The 14388-nt window shown below is 58.4% G+C and overlaps 1 protein-coding gene across 1 annotated transcript in view; it reads left to right on the plus strand.

Moving 5' to 3' along the window:
* Window positions 1-14388, plus strand: part of LOC119100022 (putative epidermal cell surface receptor) — a 53952-nt gene that overhangs the window by 25889 nt on the left and 13675 nt on the right. Inside the window, exons 6-15 of the mRNA XM_037223141.1 lie at window positions 1880-2203; window positions 2597-2815; window positions 3275-3925; window positions 4245-4487; window positions 6132-6299; window positions 6602-6738; window positions 7638-7749; window positions 8650-8779; window positions 9080-9696; window positions 10781-10897. Coding sequence (XP_037079036.1) covers window positions 1880-2203; window positions 2597-2815; window positions 3275-3925; window positions 4245-4487; window positions 6132-6299; window positions 6602-6738; window positions 7638-7749; window positions 8650-8779; window positions 9080-9696; window positions 10781-10897 — 2718 coding nt within the window. The remainder of the gene's footprint in view (window positions 1-1879; window positions 2204-2596; window positions 2816-3274; window positions 3926-4244; window positions 4488-6131; window positions 6300-6601; window positions 6739-7637; window positions 7750-8649; window positions 8780-9079; window positions 9697-10780; window positions 10898-14388) is intronic.

Consider the following 14388-nt stretch of genomic DNA (forward strand, 5'->3'; position numbering starts at 1 on the left):
CTTCGAAACCAGGTGATACGATAATATTTTCCATCGCATACGCCGAAATTCGTCATTATTGCGTTCATCAAGCATGTCAGTAAACAAACAAAACAACCTGCTTGATTCTTTGAGTAATTTCTCTTATATCTTAAGGAGAATGTGAATATCTGAATATCTCAGCAACGTTCGAGTTAATGAGCCCGGATATTGGCAGATGAATGTTCGGACTAGTTCTATATTCACAATAAAAGGTGCTAGACGTAAGGCTTTTGCATCTATTTTCCACTGCTGCGGCGATCGATTTTCGTTTCAAAGCGTAGTGGTGGACGGTGCGCGTCCTCTGATGCCCCTATGAACTAATCAGGCCGGTGTCAAGTGACATCGGCTCGGCGCCTCACCAGCCAGAGCTCCTAAACTGTGCTCATCGGCATACACTTAATATTTCTTAATCTCGTAGTAACTCTATATTTGCATACCCTGTCATGACCTTGTTATATGTACCGGCACTTATCGGTGCCGCAAGTGCACGTTTGCTACGGAATGCTCGGTGATGGAATAACATAGTGCGATCGCTCCATGCCATAATGCTGGAAACTGGGCGCCAAAAAAGGTTCCACAAGGAAGAGTAAATATTCAGAGCTAGAAAATAAATAGTGTCTTCATTACAACCATATCGTAGCAAAGTAGCTATCGCAGCCAATGCCATCGTTAAATGTTTGCATGGATCCAGAATCTGGAGTCCAGATCAACTTGAACCTCAACTTATTAAAACGAGCGGACAGGTGAATGAAATACTAGACACGCAAACGGCGAGGGACAGTCACGGTGACTTCAAGCTCCTCCAGAAGCACCTTTGTCACCGATAGTCATGCGGTCCGGCCGCATTACCCGGGTTAAATTCCTCACTGTTTTCTGGTCAGCACGCTGGTACAAAATTTAATCCCATGATGAGGACTACGTGGAAAGTTTAGACACGGTCCGCACACCAAGCCGTCTTACGTCGGCTCAAATCTCGCCACGGCTCGGTCGAGTCGTCTGTGAGCCTGTCGTTTAACGATCAAACTGGGAATATTACGGTGCTAGCGTACGAACATCTTTCAGATATGTTTACGCGAGAGACCATGGTCATGTTACATTCCTCTTTGTACATTTCAAACCTGTGGTGTGGCTCATGGTATTGCACGCAGGAGAGCCAGATATCACATTTTCTGAACTCCTTTTTTTCTCGACGTAAGCTCTTGGTGATACTTTGTTTGTGGAACGTTAGCTGAAGGAATGGTTCGTTTAAATTCAAATATCATTTTGATAGCTGAAATTGCCAACATGGATGGCATCGCCTCATGTTATTGTGCGTATACGACCATTACTGAATTGGCCGTACTTGTGTGACAGTCCTGAGCAACGTCATTGTCTGAATGTAGGGAGTTCTTCTCTGGTCATCCGGAGGTGACCAGGGTAGCCGTGGAACCGGGCGAGACGCTCTACTAGATCCGTCAGACCGGCGCCCTTTTCACTCCATTCGCCTCAAGGAATAGTAGCTGTTTGGTCCGGTCATGGTTAACACGCATGAGTCTACATGTTCCTCATACGTTTTCCTTTCTGTTCCCCTTCGTGTGGTAATGCAAAGGCTGCATGCCAATTTTGGCACTGATTTGGCTAACCGCAGTTCACCACAATGTCGCTCGGTTCATCGTATTGTGCACGCGAACCGGTACCTCATGAGTCTGAGGCCTTGTCACCACCGCACTGCAGGAGCAGCTCTGGTTTGCTCTGTTAATTTTCGGACGACGCCATGTCTGTTTAGAGTAAAAGCATAGGTTGTCTGCGCAAAATAATATCAGGAGGACTTAAGCATGTCTGTTGTTAACTCGCCAACCGCCCACATTTGCCATTTCAGAGGAGCCGGCGGCTGAGACCACTACCAGTGAAACGACAACATCCGCTCCCACGACGTCAGCTACTACCACCGGCAAACCAACCACAGCCTTCGCCAAGACGCTGGACATGCTGCCTCTTGACATCACGCACAACTCCACCACGCTGCAGCTGCCGTCTGTTGGCGGCGAGCTGACGTACAGCGCCGACGGCCGGCCACCCCGGACCGTGCGAGTGAAGGCTGGGCGGCGGGTGAAGACGGTCACCGATCTGCAGCCCGGCACCACGTACGCGTTCACGTGGAAGGGCGCTGATGGCGAGAAGACGCTGAGCGTCGACACGAGACGTGAGTGTTCTGCTGCCAATGGCTCCCGACTCAGCTACATGGCTCACGAATGACGCTGGCAAAATGCCCTAACCTAGCGCACTTTGTCATTAACAGAATATGCCAGAAAAGATGGTGGCTGACAGTTCAGGTGCACCTGCTCTTGCGATGTTTCTTTGATGCGAGATAGCATGCATTGCCGCGCATGTTCACTGGCAGCAGCAAACGGCGTCACCGTCAGTGGCGGGTCGTCCCCATGTGGATCCACCCCGGCCACCCCAGCGTGTCCTCGTCAGTGGTGAGGTGTCCACTGCTGCCCCAGCCCGGCCACCCTGGCGTGTCCTCGTCAGTGGCGACGTGTACCCTGCGGCCCCATACCCGGCCCCCCTGAGACCCTGACCCGGTGTCCTACAGCCGGGTGCGTGACCAACACGAGCTCGTTCGCCATCGGCGAGACGTACCACATGGGCTGCCAGTCGACGTGCGTGTGTGGCGGTCCGAACCAGCCCTCGTGCCGGCCCCGGTGCTCGTTCACGCGCGGCACGGTCACCGACAAGGCCTGCTCGGAGCGGCCCGACATCGACGACCCCGAGTGCTGCGTCCAGCTGGTGTGCGCCGTCAGCAGCACCGGAGGTCGGTGATAGCGAGCCAGCGGCGCCGCGGTGGTGGCCGGACCGCGCTCGGCTGCACGAGCTGGCAGAGCCGCCGTTGTCGGGGACGGTCTGGCTCGGGTGGAGGGTGAACCGCCAAAAGATAACTTTTCAGTGTTAGAATTATCTTCCATCAGGGTTTATCCTCAGATTCGAGAATAACTGTTGACCAATATCTGAAATGCAATGTGCTGTATGACTTCACTGACGCCTAGCATGTTCACTGGTATGACATTATGGCCTCCAGTTAGCTCGTTGTGCGATTCTGTTGATGGACGTATGCACGCTGGTTAAGTCTAGACACGCGAAGGTTTTATGCAGGTAAATGTAAATTTCCATTCTGACTGACATCCGACTGGGCACATTTTTGGGCTCATGCTCCGTAATTTGGTGCGTGTCTGTAAGTGGACAGCTCATGTACCGACTGCCGTTTCTTTTCAAGGGCAAATCGTCGAGGACTTGCTGGACTCCATCAGCCCAACGGAGAGGACTGCAACATCACCATCCACCAGCACGGCAGCCAGCCCCATTACCACAGCCAGCCCCACCACGACAACCGACGCCAGCACCACTCCCAGCTCCAGCACCACGGCCAGCCCCAACACCACAGCCGGCCCCAGCACCACAGCGATACCCACCACCACAGCCAGCCCCAGCACCACAGACAGCCCCAGCACCACAGCCAGCCCCAGCACCACAGACAGCCCCACCACCACGGCGATCCCTAGCACCACAGTCGGCGCTAGCGACAGCGGCGAGTCTGCGGTCGCGCCGCCAGGCGCTCTGACGGCCGGCGAGCAGCCCAAGCCGACTCTGATCGTCACGACCAAGTCGTACAACTCTGTGACGCTGGCCTGGGACGACTTCAAGCCGGCCGACTACGTGCATGGCTACGTGGCGCAGTACCGCCAGCTGGGCGCCGAGGAGTGGCGCCGTCAGGAGCTGGCGCCGCAGCCGGGACAGAGCGTGCCGCTGCTGCGCATCGACCAGCTGCGGCCCGACACCGAGTACGAGGCGCGCGTCTCCATCTACGACAGCCAGGAGCTGGGCACGCTGGGTGACGCTTCCGAGACGATCCGCTTCACCACGGACGGTGAGGAGCCGGCGGTCGGTGGCCGGTGGCCGCGGCGGGCGCGTTCGTCGCACCAGGGCGGACCAAGTCGCCGTCCTGGTCTCTAACTGTTCATGTCGGAGTGCTGTGTTTGGCATGAGCCATGTCACTGGCCTCGGGTGTCTGACCAAGCAGCTACAGAAGCAGTCTAATTTTGTTCCACTTAGCTGGTGATGTGATGACCGTGGACGAAATGTGCGAGGAGCACACCGCATCCAGAAAGGTGTAGCTCTGATCCTGTAGAACACCCCACCTTGGCGTGTGACCTAGGGCCTGACCGTTGCTCGTGACCGATCCCCAGACGGCTGCGTGGACGGCAACGACACATACCCGGTGGGCGGCCGGTTCTACCACGGCTGCGAGCAGACGTGCTTCTGCGAGCTGCGTGGCCGCGCGCGCTGCGTACCGCGCTGCCAGCGGCCGCTCTTCCGACACGGCGCCTTCAGCGACGACCCGCTCTGCTTCGAGAAGCGCATGGACGAGTGCTGCGTGATCGCCGCCTGCGCCAGCGCCAGCGCGCCGCCCACCGACGAGACCGAGGACGGTACGACAGCTGCCGGGGACGGCATGGGTGCTGCTGTGAGCGGCGCAGGTGGCGCTACTGGGGATGGCACATCAAGTTTTAAATTAAAAATTCATTTAAATTTGAGTTCAAACTTGAATGAAGTCTTAAGCCAAAATTCAGTTAGACCTTAATTCAAAACTAAGAAGGATCTGAATTCAAAATTCGGTAGCATCTTGATTCAAAGTTGAACAAAATCTGAACTAGAACTTGGGTAAAATATGTATTCAGAATTAAAAGAATTTAAATGATACTAACAGACCAAGGGTAGTGATAATTGTGAACTGGCGGGTATCAATGCACACGACCGCCTCAGGTAAGCAGCACGTCATGACATCCATTCATTGTCTGCAGGCGAAATAAAAAGCTGTTAAGCCCCCGAGTTACGGCACGAGATGTGGTTGCTGCCAATTAGATCGTGTGTGTTCAGTAGCATAAAACAGGGCTGTATATCATAAATGGAACATCAGCTCGTATGATTATTTTCCTTCGCTTTCATGTACAAAAATTGCGGACCTACCTTATAACTAAACAGAGAAACTGCGTCATATCTGACGATGGTTATGCTCTTCATTCGTATTATATTGATATTTCGAGTCTCGAATGGAATGAAACCATTATCGTTAAGTACGCATATAGATCCCTTTGCAATTCCTTGAAAAGAGAGCAATGGTACACGACGTCAAGCATAGTCATTCGCAAATGTTATGGGGTAAATGGTCGGACACCTATTATAATGAATATACCACATGCTTGAATCATACTGCTATGTATCAGTTTGCTGGTGTTGGTCACGTGATTTAAAGTGAGGCGATATTACCACGGTTTCATAGCCGATAAAAACGAAGCAATCTGTTCGTTTTCTGAGCCTCTGCTAGCTAATGCCTCTATGAACTAGGTGAAAGACTCTGATGATGATTGTGGTTGATGCATCACAATCGCAGCCGTCGGCATCAGCATCAGCATCAGCATTACAATCTGACGGTGGTGATGCTGTCAACGTTACTGCTCTACGGAATCATTTTCCTCCCCTATCTGCCGGCCTAAACTGCACATGGCCGTAGGAAGGACACTGGGCTAGTGTCGCGACGTTCACCCAGTTCAGTGAGCAGCGTCCCTGAAAGCAGACGGTGTTGAATTCCGTCCGAGCTTTAGCCGAAGGCTCCACGTTGTCCTATCACTTCGATCTGCATGTTCACAGCTTGACGTTGACCACACGTCGTGCTTGTAGACCACACTGCACTCTGCAAGGTGAACGGGCGGCGTCGCTATTGCGGGCGCAGGCTTTACAGCCGTCAAACGTGGCTTCCTGGAACGCTTCGGCGTCACTGCGTCACCTGCTGACGGCGTGACTTTGCCTTGCACCGTCCCTTTGAACAAGTTCGGGGCCTTAGGCAGCTGACGACGGGGCGGATGTTAATTTCCTTTTCCCAAGAGTGTAATATAAGTCACAAGCACACGAATGATACTCCATACTAATAAGACGGACGATGCTGCGGTCGAACTCCGGATGTGACAGCGCAGTAACCTGGAGGGAGTATGGTGACCCAGTGTTCTGCTGGAAGACGTGATGTCTCGGTGACGTGCTGGGCACCATGATGACCTAGCGGCCTGGCCGTGTTTCAGAGGAGGAGGGCAGCGACCCATGCAGCGCCATCATGTGCGACGAGAATTACGTCTGTGAGCGAGTAAAGAAGGAGGGTGAGAATGCCGAGGCCAGGACCCAAGCCATGTGCGTCTGTCCGCCGGGCTTCGACGAGACGTCTGTCGACGGTGACAAGGCCTGCAAACCTGGTGAGAGTCCGACGCATCGTCTGTCAGGAGACTACGGCCAGAGCGGCTGCCTCGCTGCCGACGTGGCCGTCAGCTGTTTCAGGGGGATGTCACCCCGTTCCCTTCTGACGTGGCCGTCTGCCGTTTCAGGAGTGACGTCACCCCGTTCGCTACTGATGTGGCCGTCAGCTGTTTCAGGGGGATATCAGCTCGTTCCCTACTGACGTGGCCGTCTGCCGTTTCATGAGTGACGTTACCCGTTCGCTGCCGTTACGGGAGTGACGTCACCTGTTCGCTGCTGAAGTGGCCATCTGTCGTTACAGGAGTAACGTCACCCCGTGTACTGGCCAACGTGACAGGCTGCACGTACGGCAACGCCACCTACCAGCCAGGAGACGAGTTCTTCGACGGCTGCGAGTTCAAGTGCATGTGCAACAGCGAGGAGAAGATTGAGTGCCAGGTGAGGAGGCCAGTCCGCCACGGCTGACGCTCATGACGCGCACTGTAGGCGTCCAGACGCAGCAGCGCGCTTTTTGCTAGCCCCTCTCCACACAGGGACACTTCCTTAGGGGTTTGTGAGAGTGCTCGGCCAGGTATTCCCCTGGGGTGACCGGGGGAGCCTGCTCATGGCCGCAGAGCATGCCCCAGTCGCGATGATTTGAGATGAAACGGCGTGTAAGGGAGTCGAGCAGGATTGCGATGTTGTGCATGTCTGAGAAGGCGCTGCTACCGCCTCGATGCTGTCGCTTCCGTTGACTGAGACGGCTGTTGACTCTGACTAGAAGCAATACTCTTATCTCTTGACAATGGTGGTCTTTGGGATTCAGTTCGCCAGTTCGTACAGCCTGATGCCATTTGGAAACATCTTTAACGAAAGACTCATGCAGCATCTGGGAACATGCATCGTTTACTGGAACATCTACCCATCATCAGTTTTGACTGCAGCTGCAGTAGAGTCGGTCTTTTGCATATCAAGCAGGACTATAGCGTGACCGGTGCCGATTTTACGGCTCCCACGATCCGCAGCGGGGCTGAGTCACATAGTCAACGAGTCACAGAGTCAAGGTGAATGACTCGGCGGAGGAGCGGCCGTCGGCGTGCTCGCTGACTGAGGTCACGTCGCCGGCGGCACCACACTATGTCCCGGCGGAATGTCACGCGCCTGGCGGGGCCGGTTCGCCTCATGGACGGCGCCGGAGCCCGCTGAGGAAGCGGGCTCCGACCAGCGGCACCTGCTGCTCCCTCAGCCCCGCCCCGGCCAGCTGCCCCCAGCGCGGTGCGCGCCGCCGCTGCCCGGCGCGTTGGTGGCGCCCGGACGCCGGTCCGGAGTGGCACGACTGACGGTTGCCGGTGTTGCAGGCACGCTGCTCCCGGCGCGCCAGTGACGACACTGCGCCCGACGCTGGGTGCCGCCTGGTGCCGGACCCTGACGACCCCTGCTGCCAGACCATGCTCTGCGAGCGACCGGACGGTGGGTGGGGCTGCTGCTCGTGCTGGGGCGGGGAGGACAGCTCAGGAGGGGAGGCGCTGTTCTGCTTCCCGCGTCGCTATGGGAGAGATGATGTCTACTCGCGGCTATGGTGCCCCTTTCCTTGCCTTTTAACAGCATCTTCACCTTTCAAATCCGACAGGCCGGTGATTTATGTTATGCTTCAGATATCTGCTCATACGACCACCGCGCCGTTTTCAGACGTCTTATCTCTTAAAAGCTGGTGTCGGAGCCCATGGAGGCCAGCTGATCCAGTCGGCTCAGGCCCTAGCTGACCGCAGGGTGCCAGTGACCTTTCCAACTCGTGCAGAGTGCATGAACATCGAGCGCTGAGCTTTTTCCCGTAAATTTATAAGCCAGGTCAAGAACACTGATAGCGGTATAATACGCATGATTCATAAGCCGGTTCAAGAACGCTGATACCGCACTATATCTCCGCCGCACCCTTCACCTGCGTCCACCAACAAATCACACGCGTACACTGTACACTGCTGCCGTCCCAGTGTCACTAGCAGCACTCTCGCACCCGATGGCCCTTTGACGGGCTTCGCAACGAACGGAGCCTCGTTGCAACGGACAGAGCCGTGCCACCAATAAAACGGCAGGGAAAAAGTTTCAGCAATGCGTGCATTGAAGTAACACCGAAAGCATAGCCTTAAGCAGAGTGCAGCACCGATGTAACTAACAACCTTCCACCCACTGGCATTCGCCGCATGTGGCTCCACCCGTTAAGTCCATTCAGCTGTCCGTGACCAGGCCCGTGAGACTGGCAGTCTAATCAAAGAAGCACTCCGAACTCCAGCTGATGAGCTCTCGCCAGTGATGCTCTGCCTGGGGACCGGCTCTTCGCCGTGTGCTGACTGGCGCACCTCTGCCCGGCAGGAGAGAGCTCACCGGAGCCGGCCGGCTGCGTGTTCGAGGGTCGCGAGTACGCCGTCAACAGCACCTTCGAGCAAGGCTGTGAGGGCCGGTGTCGCTGTCTCGGCGCCGGCGAGGTGGCCTGCGTGCCCAGGTACTGCCGGCGGCGAGGCCGCAGGCGACGGCAGCTAGGAGGAACGGCTGTCGGCAGACTGGCGATCAGATAACGAAGCCGCCTCAAATAGTAACAGTATTCCTGTCGTCGCATATATCGTGTTTCCAGTGATGCTGGCCAGCGATTTCCATGAACGTTTTGGGGGCTATTACGCCGTCGGATGCATTTGCTTTGCCACATGTTGCGGCTGTTGCGTGCTGCAGCGGTGTCAGTGCTGAGAGCCATAGACAGTGTTGGGGTCCCTGCCGCCTCACTCACCAAACCGCTCGGTCTCGACAGGTGCGCGTTACAGACGCCGCCAGAGGGTGCCACGTGCACGAGCCGACCCGACCCGGCCGACTCGTGCTGCAACATCACCGTGTGCACCACCGCCACGGAGCCAGCGCCCGAGACCACCACCGAGACTGCTCCCGAGACTACCACTGAGACGGCGCCCGAGACCACCACTGAGACGGCGCCTGAGACCACCACTGAGACGGCGCCGGAGACGACCACGGAGCCGGCGGTGGTGACTGTTTCGAGCCGACTGGGCGCCGGCCGGCTGGAGGTCGGCCCGCCGGCGCTGCGCGTGGCTGAGCTGGTGCCTGTGGACGCGACCAGCACCCAGCTGAAGCTGCTGATCACCGACAGCGTGCTGGACAGCTTCCTGTCGGCGCAGACGCAGCCGCTGCTGGTGGAGTGGCGCTACGACGGCGGCCCGTGGCAAGCTCGCAGCATCGAGGTGGACGCCGTCTCGGTGGAGACGCTCGACACGCTCGTGATGACCGTGGAGGGGCTACAGCGGCCGCGCGCCGCTGACGTGCGCGTCACGTACGCCGGCGAGACGAGCCCGCTGGTGCGCGGCGCCGACGTGGTCCCTGCGGACGCCACCGAGCCGCCGGCCACCACCACAGAAGGTAGGCGCTCCGGCACACCGCTGGCACCACCGCCCCCTGGCGGAAAATGCCGCGCACACAGTCAGAGCCTGTGGATGGGTCAATTAGGAAACCGTGTGCAGTGGAATGACCATCTCACTCCACCAACCCGGTTTGTGCTTGTTTTTTCCTTCATGTGTTGTTATGAAAAAAACTCTGCCTTTATGACCACAACTACGGTTTTTCCAGTTTTCAGGATTATCCCCGGCTAGGTCGTGTTGAAATTAAAACCCAACTTTCGCCAACTTGTTTAATATCTCAGCTCAGCTGCTATCCTTGTATTTGTACTAATACCAGCTTTTATATCCTCGCTTTGTCTTTTCTTCAACGATGCCATTTTTCATGGTTCGCACATAGCCAGGTTGAGTAACGCGACATCTTACTGAGCTATCCCATGAGATCCCTGCGGGCTTCCACGTCACATCGGCTCCTGCCCTCGCTCGTACCGCCTGCCCGTCAGCTGCCGTGTGTGGGGGGTTCTTTCTGAGTGGTCTGTCGGTGTCCGTTAGCTGTCGTGTGTGAGCTGTGAGCGGCTCCTTCTGCGCGGTCTGTCGGTGTCCGTTAGCTGTCGTGTGTGAGCTGTGAGTGGCTCCTTCTGCGCGGTCTGTCGGTGTCCGTCAGTTGTCTTGTGTGAGCGGCTCCCTCTGCGCGGTCTGTCGCTGTTCATCAGCTATCATATGTGAGCTGTGAGCGGCTCCCTCTGCGCGGTCTGTCGCTGTCCGTCAGCTGTCATGTGTGAGCTGTGGGCAGCTCCTTCTGCGCGGTCTGTCAGTGTCCGTCAGCTGTCATGTGTGAGCTGTGGGCGGCTAATTCTGAGCGGTCTGTCGGTGTCCGTCAGTTGTCGTGTGTGAGCGGCTCCCTCTGCGCGGTCTGTCGGTGTCCGTTAGCTGTCGTGTGTGAGCTGTGAACGGCTCCTTCTGCGCGATCTGTCGGTGTCCGTCAGCTGTCATGTGTGAGCTGTGGGTGGCTCCTTCTGCGCTGTTTCTCGGCGTCCGTCAGCTGTCGTGCGTGGGCGGCTCCTTCTGCGCTGTCTGTGGGTGTCCGTCAGCACTTTCCCGCCTGTCAGGCCGGTGCGGCGCCTATGATCCCGGCTTCCGCTGTCGCGACGGGTCATGCATACCGCTCGCGCAGCGCTGCGACTTCCTGTACGACTGTGACGACGAGAGTGACGAAGCCTCCTGCGGTAAAGTCGCCGCCAGCCCCACCTGGCGGCTAACCTGACCCCTAACGGCACCCTGTTCTCGGCTAATGGCGCTGGCCGGTGATGGCGAGTGCTCCACTCGCATCGCCCCCGTCCGGCATGTGGCCGCTGGAGCCCCACAACATTAACGGCACAGGATTAACGGCACGGCGACTGTGACTCACCGCACGTCTCGTCCGGCGATTGTGGCCACAGGCGTGCTGACGCGACGCCCGGCGCCTCAGCCGACCTTCAGCGGCGCCGCAGGTCCAGGCGCGTGGCCGCGTTAACAATGATCACTTGGTTTGATAGGTGCGGTAGGCGTCCGTGCGGTATGCGCCCGCCCGTAAATTCTTTGCAAAGTACACAATAGTCACAGCAGAATAGCTCGGGTACCGGTTGATAGCCGCTGGAAAGGCTGAGACCGTCACTGGAACCGTTCACCTCATGACACATATCCAACGCCGAAGTCCGCGTTCTGGCGGAGCCTCCTCGCATCTCGAGGCTGCAGCCGTCAGTCTTGAGCTGGCTTCATCGCCCCCGTGGCCGAGAGCCCGTCTGAGCCTCCGCACAGGCCGACTTCGGGCTTTCGGGTGGGGTACGGCTCGGTGCCGTATCAATGCGTGATGGCTTCGCTGGTTACCCCGCTCCTTACCCCTTCCTCAAACTCGTATCCCTGAACTGGTTAGTGTTTGCCGGAATAGTCCGGATCTTGCAACGTAAAGGGTGCTGTTTTTAGTGCGGTTCACGCAGTTCAGCAGTTCCTGGTGCCGGCAGTCACGGTGCTAGCCAAGACGCTGTCTCGGTGCAATTGACACTCAATGTATGCCTGCCGTCGGTACCGCGGCACCTGCATCTCACATCACCGGGACGTAATCCTAGTGAAGGTCATGTGAATGTCATGGGTAACAACGTAGGCGCGCGGCCTGATTCGGCCTGGTTTCTGACGCTTGCTGAGCTGGTGTTGACATTTTCTAAACCTGTCGTGATTTAAAAGCCTTGTGTTCCATGGACCCAGGACAGCCTGGAAGCATGTCGGGCATTCGTTGTGTGCGGCACAACACCTGAAAACATACTCGCTCTTCCGAAGCTCTTCCACCAGCCACTTTCACCAGCTCTTTTTCAGTGGCTTGGTGCCTTCACTTTTCACGTTCTTGGCACTAATGTTTTGGACTATCGGCACCGGCACTACAGTTCTGTCGCACGTTGTCCTCCGCATGCAATGTCGCGTGTAGTATCTGAAAACTGACTTGACCTAGTTCTGCCAGAGGTCGCAATGTCCTCTGCCGGTAACTTCAGATTTTCTCTCTCTCGCTCTCCACCTCGGTGCAAACGCGAGCGCGCTGTCAGTCGGTGACGGCGCCCCCGACAGCCATTCCTAATCCTAACATCAGTCATTCTGCCTGCATGTCAACTCGTAGAATCGGCAGCATGTGTTCTGCTGCGGCCTGGCTCGTCCACCCTGAGGCATGCCCAGGTGAGCGAGGTCGCCTGTCTGCGCGCCCGTGAGCGGCGACTCGGCTGCCGCGGGCGGTGTACGAATGCGCCGCATCTGCGCGTGTTCGTCTCTGCATGCCTGTTTCGTGTTGCAGTGCCGCCTGCGGGCGACGGCTGCGTCCACGAGAACTATACGCACGCAGTGGGCGCGGTGTTCTTCAAGGGCTGCCTGGAGCGGTGCGTGTGTTTCGGCGCCGGCCAGGCGGCCTGCCTGCCGCGCTGTCGGCCACCCAGCATGTCATCCAACGACGGACCGAACTGCATCATGGTGCGCGACGAGAAGGACCCCTGCTGCTGGGTGCAGCGCTGCCCAACCTGGCCCACCGCTGGCCTGCCTCCAGCCGCCGCGGGCGAGGACACCACACAACCTCCGGAGACGTCTACCTTCGCCAGCACGCTCTCCGCCGCCGCGGGCGAGGGCACCACACAACCTCCAGAGACGTCCACCTTCCTCAGCACGCTGGTCTCCCAGGTTCCGTCCCGACCGCCCACAGCGGCGGCCGGCAGCGCGCCGGACACAGAGGCCGCCACCGCCGAGCCGGCCACCAGTACCGAGGAGCCGAGCCCGCCGCCGGGCGCCGGCACCACCACCACCGAGGACCCGAACGTCATCGAGATCAACTTCACTGGGCCGGGTGAGCTGCTGGACTCTGAAGAGCTACAGGCGCTTAATGACGCCATCTGGTCTGCCATGACGGAGAGCACGGGTGTCGAGGAGCTGCCTGGCGGCTCTGAGGCCGGTGTCACCACGGAGCTGCCTGCCACGTCCGCGGGTGACCTTACCACGGCGATGTCAGACGTCCAGGACGCCAGCTCCGGAGGCGATGTCACCACGGAGCCACCGGTCACAACCACCGCCGAAGGCGACACGACCACGGGCCCTCCCGTCCCGACAGTGTCCTCCGAGGACGCCCCGACCACCTTGGCCACAATGGAGTCCACCATCGTCGCCACTGGAAGAGTCTACCGTGGCGCCGACCTCCGTCCCAGACGAGGCTGCCAAGGCTGCTGTTGGCAGGGTGTCTGCCGAGCTGGTGGAGACCCGTAAATCGGCCGTCGTTGCCGAATCCCAGATGCAGGAAGATGTGACCGTTCAGGCCCCGTCAACTGCAGATTACGAGTACACCTCCACTGTTGCACCGACTGTTGTGGTCATAGCCGCGATTCCCGACCAGGCCTTCGTCGATGAAGGGTCTGAGTCGGCAGGAGGCGAGGACGGGAGCGCGCTAGTAGCGACATCTACCGCACGGACACCAGGCGACACCGCTAGCACAGCTGTCACCGATCCAGAGGCACTGGAGGCCGGCGTTACCACTGAGTCGCCAGGAGCGTCAGCGGCCGAAGAGCTGGCTGCACAGTCTACCACCACGGCGTCCAACACGGCACCCAGCACGACCAGCAGCACGACCGGTACTGCGCGCACGATACCCACCACGCGTCGCATCACGGGCCTGATCACGGGCGTGCCGTCGGCCGCGCCGGCGGCCACCAGCTCGGAGGCGCCGACCGAGGCGCCGCGGCCCGGCGGACTGCAGCCGTTCGTCGGCATTGTGGCCGCCGAGAAGGTGCCGACGCTGCTGCGCGTCATGACGGTGAACGCCTCGGTGCCCGTGGCGGCCGACGTGCGGCCGCTGGAGGGGGGCGTCACCGTCTCTCCGACGCTCGGCCGCCAAGGTAACGGGCGGCCGAGCCCCGCCGAGCTAACGGCCCAGCCCTGCCGGCGGCTGGAGCTAACACTGGAGCGGCGGCGGCGGCGCCGGGAGCTAACCCCCGCCGGGTGGAGGAGCCGGCAGAGCGGGCTGGACTAACGAGCTGGCTGACGCGGTGACAGTCTGTAACAGCACGCGCTGGCGGAGCTCGCCGCAGCGAACTTGCGACGGGCATAACGCTCAGTGGCGCTTCTGCTAACACGGACTCTGCTGCCGTGATGTCCCCACTGAACCCGACGCTAAATAACTTACCCAATCACTTCCTAAAGTGGTGTAACTTCGTCCGCA

Source organism: Pollicipes pollicipes, unplaced genomic scaffold, assembly GCF_011947565.3.
Source record: "Pollicipes pollicipes isolate AB1234 unplaced genomic scaffold, Ppol_2.1 Scaffold_2555;HRSCAF=2994_pilon_pilon_pilon, whole genome shotgun sequence".
In the NCBI taxonomy this organism is placed as follows: domain Eukaryota; kingdom Metazoa; phylum Arthropoda; class Thecostraca; order Pollicipedomorpha; family Pollicipedidae; genus Pollicipes; species Pollicipes pollicipes.